At 28.2% G+C, this 8,867-nt stretch overlaps 1 protein-coding gene across 1 annotated transcript; it reads left to right on the top strand.

Annotated features, from left to right (window-relative positions):
* Positions 1-3,907: 3,907 nt before the first annotated feature.
* Positions 3,908-6,623, top strand: SUMO1 (small ubiquitin-like modifier 1). Its single transcript, XM_020375012.2, has 3 exons — positions 3,908-4,074; positions 6,105-6,254; positions 6,356-6,623. The coding sequence occupies exons 1-3, from the start codon at positions 3,991-3,993 to the stop codon at positions 6,419-6,421; spliced, it is 300 nt and encodes a 99-aa protein (XP_020230601.1). The 5' UTR covers positions 3,908-3,990; the 3' UTR covers positions 6,422-6,623.
* Positions 6,624-8,867: the final 2,244 nt, after the last annotated feature.

Genomic DNA, 8,867 nt, shown 5'->3' with positions numbered 1-8,867 from the left:
AGTTTTTATGTATTATTTTATGAATAATTTGGAATTTTTGAATTTTTTTTTCCTTTTTCCTTTTAAAAAAAATTGACTAAAACTTAAGAGTCATAATGTGTGTTAAAACACATGATTAATGCTTTTTTTTAATCCGTGAGAGTTGAGCACAATATTAAAGAAGATTTACAATAACTCGTACTCTACTCAACTAAATCAGTTATACCTTCTTGATATGATTAATGTATTTTAATAAAAGACATATATAATTATTAAAAATAAAACATTTCTTTTAAATTTTAACACATGCATTTTTAGAAGTAAAATTTAAAATCATTAGTTAAATTAATGTTTAATTATATTTATGTATAAAATACATATTAAATCAAAGAGCTTTGCATATATTTTAGTGTCTTTTTATCTCTTTTTAAATTGTTCCTTTGTTTTATTTTAATAGATCTAGCAATAAAAATTAGGCTAAAATTCACGTAATTTTCCTTTTACTATAAATAAATAACATAAAATTCCACTTGGTTTTAAAATACACATCTTTATTCTCCTAACCAAATTGACCATGATAGTGTAAAATTGATATTTTTTAAAATAAAAAATAGAATTAGAAGAAAAAATGCATGTGCAATCAACCTTAGTGTTAGAAACCTAATTTGACGAGAGTCAAGTTAAGTGTTAAAAATCATATAGAAGAATTCTCGACATTCGACTTAAATGAAATTTCTTGCATTATAATTGAAAGTAAATATAGTGTGATAATGGCCCGAATACCATATAAGACCTGAAAGTTTAGGGCCTAATGATAAAGGCTTGGGCTTTGGAAGATTCATATCTCTTCAGTATATCATATCTAAAGGTTGAGAGACCTTTCTTTTAGTACCCTTTTCCTATTACATTTTTCTTTAATTTTTCAAAATGGACAGAAATGCATTCTCTTTGGTCAAAGTACAAGAACAAAAAACAGAAAAACACAAAAATGTACAAGAAGTGTGAGGAAGAAAAGGCAACATAGAATCATTAATTTGGGTTGGTGCGAGTAACAAGAAATTCACATTATTTAATGTAATATTTAAATTTTTTAAAATTATTAAAATAATATTTTTATAAATTAAAGAATTTTATAAAAATATTTTAGAGGTTTTTAATAATTATGAGTATTTTAATTAAATAATAAGTATTTGTGAAAATTATTTTATTTAATATTTGTTAGAAAAATATGTGTTTTTATGATATTTTGTTGCAATAGGTATTTAGAGAAAAAAAAATGCGTTTTTATTATAATTATTTATTGTTTATATATTTTAGTTTAATTATAATGGTGTTGGGAGAAATATATTTATTTTATATATTATATATTTTTTAATTATTAATTATTGTATTTTGTTATAATTATTTGATTGGGAAAAATATGTTTATTTGATGTATTATTTATTAACAAGTTTTAATATTTGAAGGGAAAAGAAAAGAGAACTATGGTTAAAGTATTGTTTCTAAAGGGTTAAGTGTGCTCCTTTATTTTTATGTTTCTCATTTTTCACATTACACATACATTTTGAAGAACGGGAAAAAGAATCGGAGTTCGTAGGAGAACACCATGAAGACCCATGCCCTTCATCAAGCGTTCATCATGGTAAGGGTGAATGAGTAGTCTCACACTAAATGTAGAATATATGTTGGGTAGCGAGATTGACTCTCTATCCTTTCTTTGTTTTTTGTATTGCATTGCATTATGTGTTTTTGGTCTTCTATCAGATTCTTTGTTGTTCAATTTAATGTTGTGTAGTTGTATATGTCTTCAATTTTGTGATTGAACTTGGACTTGTGAGATTTAGATTACCTATGGGAATCCTAAATGATTATTGTATGAGTAGTTAATATGGGTAAGTAATTAAAATGTGAAATTGATGTTGAATTCGAGTAATTGATGATATAATATGGTATTATTAAGCTTTACTTGTGATATTTAACAATAGATTTGGAGTTTTGGGGTTTTGGGTTTGTATTGTGTGACTTTTGCATAGTCCATAAAGTCTCCAACGAATTGTATCACATTGGGTGTAAAATGGACCATGTCGAGCACCATTTGATGCTATCCCTGCGAGTTTTGGCGCTAGTCACACCAAGCCTAATTGGACAGAGGTTGTGATACTTGCTACGCTGTATGCAATAATCATCATGTCGGGGGGTTTTGTGGTCTTTGTAATAATTGTAGCCTTCAATATTAGTTTTTAAATGTTGCTGGAATAACTTATACAGGAGGTCTAGAACTCAAGTTTTGATCAAATTAGTGAGTAAAGATTAGGTTGTTAGATTTATGCTAAAACGTTACGACTTTGTATTTTTTTTCAAAATAATAGATGACATAATTAACTTTTGAGGTCAACATAAAAGTTGTATATAATTTTCTTATATTTCTAATATAATTAAGACAACTTTATATATATAAATAGATAGATAGATAGAGCGTTTGAATCACACAATGTCTTAGAAGATTAAATTGTGAAAATATAATTTGTGAATGGGGATAGTGGATAGTTTTGTCTCTTTAAGTGTTTGATCTTATGAATGGTTTGAGACACTAATATTAATGGTTATAAAGGATAAATTATGATAGCAAACAATTGTTAATAAGTTATGATGTAACTTGATTGCTAATGAATTAAGGTGTTTTAATCACAGCGATGTTTAAAGACTTAATGTATAATATTGATAAGGTTGTTAAACTAATTAAGCTATTGATTTTAATACTTAGTAAGTGTGGTCAAGGTGTTAACTTATGATTAGACGATCTCATGATAATTATATCTTGAGGTGTATCAAATGATGTTGTGTAATTATTATGTTTAAACTACGAACATGTGCAATCATTATACTACTTAGTGTTGATAACTAGTTGTGGTGTATGAATATGCTATTGATACAATATATTGTGAGCTTTGTATGAATTGATTTATGTGTTTTTGACTTTAATACAATAGATGTCTATGAATCTTGTGAAGGTCATGATGAGAAGGCTACGCGAGACTTAGTCATTATATGATATGATAAAACACATGATATGTTAATTAATGAGAACATGTGAAATTTACTCATCTCATGGATAACTACATCCACAATACAAGAAGGTATAAAACTAAAATCATGAATGACAACATAAAATTTAGCTGCCCTAACCAAATATATTTTTACTTGTAATTCAAAAAATTGTCACCTCATTTTTACTTTATTTAGAGACTTATATAATTTATACAAAATACTTTTTTTCCCTATTTTATATATACTATATATAAATGTTCAAAAGCAAAAATAAAATAAAATAATAAGACATCTTAATAATTAAATATAAAAATTAGGTTTAATAAATCATTGTTCTACGAATATTTTTGAAAATTTTAATATAAGTTTCTAAATCAAAAAGAATTGTAATTTCATCTTTCATTTTCTTATATTTTTATAATTTAGTTATTGGAGTTAACAATTTATTTATAATTTATGAAATTTCACAAAAATATTCTTTATATTCTCACTTATATTCACATATGAGGATTTTGAAGAATATTTTGTAAAATTTTATACATCATATATGAATTGTTAACTTCATATACTTATAAAAATATAAAAAGATGAAAGATTTAATTATTTTATAATTTAAAAACCTAATTAATAATTCCAAAAAAATTGAGAGACCAAACGATGTATTAAAGTTAAAAATGAAAATATTTTTTTCAAAAACTTTTTGTTTCCTTTTGTATAGGGTGGGGTAATATTGAAATTTAAACCGTTAACTTCCTCCACAGATAAGCATTGGGCTTACAAGGCCCAACTGAACAATCTTGAAGGCCCATGAATAATAAGCACACGCTTTGCTTGCGTATCTGAAGCGTCCAAATCGGAATTCTATAAGAGAGAGGAAAGAGGCTTCCGTAATCATAATTTCGCAGAGCTTATACAGAATTTGTCGGCGGTGACAAAAGCAAACAACAAGCGGAGAGTTCGAAGATGTCGGGTGTTACCAACAACAACGAGGAGGACAAGAAGCCGAGCGAGCAAGGAGCGCACATCAATCTCAAGGTCAAGGGCCAGGTTCGTTCCTTCTTTGTTTCCATTTCTAGGGTTTTGATCCATTCATCAATCGTGTTACTTGTGTGTTTTTGATCCTTGATTATTGACTCTGGTGCATGGTTCTTTCAGTTTGAGATCGTGTTTTGGGGTTTGTTATGTTATGATCGCGTATCAAAGCATGTGGGTTTGTTGCTTTTATTATTTTTTTTTGTAAAAAAATTGGGGTTTGATTGTGGGGTGGCTTTGATTGTTGTTTGATTTTGGTTTGGATTCCTGGGGTTGGATAAAAATTAAATCTTGATGATTTCGCTTTGATTTTTTTTATTTTTTGGATTTGGTTTTACTTTGCCTTTTGTTTTTCTATTATTCTTGCGGGAGTATATCTATATGCGATTGTTTCGTTGATTATGCTTTTCGGATGGAATTTGATTTTGTATTAGGGTTTTACTCTTTGTTACATGTTCCTGATGAAATTCATGCTCTGTGGAGTTTGATGATGCTATCTTTTGTATTGTATATGTTAATTGTTTTGAATTTTGTTTTCCGATTGTAGTTTGGGGTTTTGGGTCTTAAATTTGTTTTAATTTTGTGTGTTGGACTGTTTATACAATTTTGAGCCACTGGATCTTTTTAGATGGTTGGATTAATTTACGTGAGGAAGTTCAAAATGCTCTGTTAGCTTCTTTTCCTGTGTTGTGCTGTTATTGGGTCCTTTTTGTTTTAACTTTTTTTGTTCTTCTGTTTTTTTATTTTAAATTAAATAAGCACTTTTCTTTTCTTTAGAAGCAATTCCTATCTTAAATAATAGGTTTTTTTTAATTAAATCACATGTTTATAAACATTTATTTTTAAGTCTAAACAAATGAACCAATTGTCAGTTTTAGTAGTGTGGATCGTAGTTATCTTGTAAGTGATAATACTTGGCAGTGCACACAGCGTAGGCGTCTACCTGGTAAAATTTACTTGGGGTATGCTTAATATGCTATTTAAATTTGTTTTATAAAATTAATTTCTATTTATTCTTATATATTTATTAAATAACTTGTTAAGTTACATTAATTCTGTATATGTAAGCAGTTTGAATCAGTTTCCTAGCATGCCTTTTTGTAGCGTTTCCTAGCATGTTGTGTTAGCATGCTATGTTTTGTGGCGTGTTTCCCAGCGTGATTTGTGTTGTAACGTGTTTCCTGTCATGCTTTGCTTTGCGGACAGTTTCTTTGCATGCTGCTACTTTGTTAATAAATTATAATGATTATGATTATGATAATGATTATAATAATTTATATGCATATAAAGTGTTATTTTTATAAATTTAAATTTTAAAAGTTGCATAACACTTTTACATGTATTATTATTTTTTTAAAATTTTTTGTGTTTAAAGTTTAATTTATGTTCAATCAATAAATCTTTTTTACAGAAGCATACAATAGGAACACTGGCTAACATAACATCATATTGATTAGGATTATGCCGCAATAGAATGAATTCATTTTGGTTGTCTTGCAAAAATATTTTACACTAATATTTTACATAAATTAAACCTTGGATCCCAAAGGGTTCAATTGCAGAACAGGGTTTTTAATTTACTTCTTCAACACTTTTATAGTGTGCTATTTGTTGCAGTTTGGGACACTATTTTGGTTAGCTTTTGAATGTCGGGTTTTATGGAAGGAGATGATGTGTAGTTTTTTTAGCATAGAAAATGGGGGGAAAATATGCTTATTTGACTTCTATCTGTGCATTTCAATTTGTAATATTATTTCTCCAAACCCCCAAATCCCCACCAAGTGGATCATTTTTTATGGTAAATTATGCTCAAATCCAACTTATTTTACTAATGATTTCTTCCTCCTAAAGTATATCTGTATTTAGGAAATGTGTACCTTTTCTGGTTGAACTGATAATGTTATTGATTGATCACAAGTTGAAGTTTATATTCTAAATTATTGAATTTGTTATAGTTTGGCATATCAGGCTTGGTTGGTTATTAAACTGAATTCATAAAATCATCCTGAGAGTTAATATGCTAACTTGGGATTCTGATGTTGTAGGATGGAAATGAAGTTTTCTTCAGGATCAAGAGAAGCACTCAACTGAAAAAGCTGATGAATGCTTACTGTGACCGACAGTCAGTGGATTTCAACTCAATTGCTTTCCTGTTTGATGGTCGCCGCCTCCGAGCTGAGCAGACTCCAGATGAGGTTTGTATTTCCAACATCTTTTCATTGTTATCATCTTAATTTCCTTTGAATTCAAATAATCAATCTTTTTGGTTTGACTTGAATTTGTTTTTTTGTTTCAGTTGGAAATGGAGGATGGGGATGAGATCGATGCCATGCTTCATCAGACAGGAGGTGCTGTTGTCTGAAGGATGTGGTCCACCTTTGTCCTTGCATTATAAGTAGAATTAGTTTAACTTAGAGAGCTAGGCTAAGGCATAAGATACATATTCTATTATCATCTATGCTATATTATATACAGCTTTTGTCGCTTGACTTAGGTGTTATGCTTCCTTTGTTAATATCATTATGAATGGAGTGATATAATATTTCAGCTTCATTTTGTCTTGAGCAGCCTCCATGAGAGTGATACATCTCCATTATGAAACATGTGTTGGATGTTTAGATCATGTTTTGAAAAGTCTTGAAAGGAATATTTGATAGACATGTGAATGGACATGCGATTTTTAATTTAGATGTTTACAAATTTGCTTGGATGATAACATTTATCAAGGGCATAAAGTGGGCTTAGAAATTTTAAATGATTGAAAATATTCTTCCAATGTTAATCTATATAGCTTACACAGTAATTTGTATTTGTAGGAATGAATCTATCCAGGTTACAAAAATTAGTTTGAATATTGTTAACTTTTATGTTTAAGAACTTGAGCTTAAGTTTTCGATGAATACAGATTAGCTTGGATTTTGCTATTATTATCAAGGGCATGAAGTTGGTTTTGAAATGTAAATTATATTGAATTCAATTGAAAGTATTCTTTCATTGTTATTTTATTTTGTCTTCCACAGTAAGTTTGGATGTCTTTTAAAGTTTTGAACAACAGAGTTTGTGCTTAGTCGTAAAAAAAACATAAGCTTATGCCATTGGAGCTAAAAGTTCTTGAATAAAAAAATTGGGGATGTCAAAATGAATGTTTAATGTGTAAAACTTACCCTTAAGGGTGGCCTTTTTAGTTTTTATTATACATTAATTAATTCTATTATAAATAAATACAGGCTAAACGTAATTGAACTCGTTGTAAAACCCCACTCGTTAGAGGACAATTACTTAAGTAAAAAAGTATCGTCTATATATATTAGTAATTATATCTTCGCAATTTTCTTAAGGTTCCGTTTGGTTTAAAAGAATGGAGGAGTGGAGAGGAAGGATTTAAATGGAGGAAAGTGAAGTAAATGAGTTAAAATTTTTGTTTGGTTGAGATTTCATAAAAATAGTAAAGATATTGTTAGTTTTGTGTCATTTTTTTTGGCCGACCACATGATGGATTAATTCAATTCAAATATTAATCCTTGGCTCAATGTAAGTTGCATCTCGTGGATCCAAAAGTTACGAGAAAGAAAAAATTATAAGAAAGTTCTTATACAATTTGAGAATTTTTTACATAAATAATATTTTTTTTTAAAAAAATTACAAAAGTAACATCTGTGTAACATTATTTATTCAACTAGAACCAATCACTGTTCATGCTCAGAATTCGGTTCCCGGGGAACCGAATTCTGAGTTGTTTTAATTTTTTTTTTTTTTGCATTTGTGGCCCATTTTGGGCGAATGCTGGAAGTGGTTCTGGAAGCAGAACGGCCCGTTTCACTTCCAAAACTTGCACACATTTGGGCACAAATGAAAAAAAAAAAATATATTTTAAAACAACTCAGAATTCGGTTCCCGGGAACCGAATTCTAAGCATGAACAGTGATTGGTTCTAGTTGGGTAAATAATGTTGCACAGATGTTATTTTGGTAATTTTTTTTAAAAAAAAATTTATTTACGTAAAAAATTCACAATTTGACCCAAAATATAAGACCTAAAATAAAAGAAATATATACAAATATGAGATATTAAACTTATGGCTTAATTACACTTTTGGTCCTCCTAATTTAGTGTAGGAGCAATTTTGATCCTCATAATTTGAATTGCTTAATTTTGGTTCATAAATTTAAATAATGGGTAATTTTAGTCCCACAAACAATTTACCATCCAAAATTTAACAGACGTTAATGATATGGACTTTATACTAATTAAATATTAATTATATATTATTTAATTTCTTATGTGTCAAATTATTTAATATTCAAATTTTAAAAATTTTAAATTTATTTATTTTATATTTCTCTTTCTTATACGTGTTAATGTTGCAATTGGAACGGCCCGTTCTTCAAGCACAACGGGCCGTTCTGCTTGCATGCGTAGTCCCTAGGAACTAAATTCTGAACGTAAACGATGAAAGATGCTACTTGGGTAAATAAATTGGTACAGGTATTTTTTTGGTAAGTTTTTTTAAAAAAATTTTATTTTAGTGAAAAATTCTCAATGATATTTGAATTTAAAATTTGAATATTAAATAATTTGACACGTAAGAAATTAAATGATATATAATTAATATTTATTTAGCATAAAATTTACATTATTAATGTTTGTTAAATTTTGGATGGTAAATTGTTTGTGGGACTAAAATTGTCTATTATTTAAATTTATGAACCAAAATTAAGCAATTCAAATTATAAGGACTAAAATTACTCCTATACTAAATTAGGAGGACCAAAAGTGCAATTAAGCCTAAACTTATTTATTTAATAATC

The sequence above is a fragment of the Cajanus cajan genome, chromosome 2 (assembly GCF_000230855.2).
Source record: "Cajanus cajan strain Asha chromosome 2, NIPB_CcT2T_4, whole genome shotgun sequence".
NCBI lineage: Eukaryota > Viridiplantae > Streptophyta > Magnoliopsida > Fabales > Fabaceae > Cajanus > Cajanus cajan.
The sequence above is the reverse complement of the archived record's forward strand: the minus strand, read 5'-3'. Positions and strand labels throughout refer to the sequence as shown.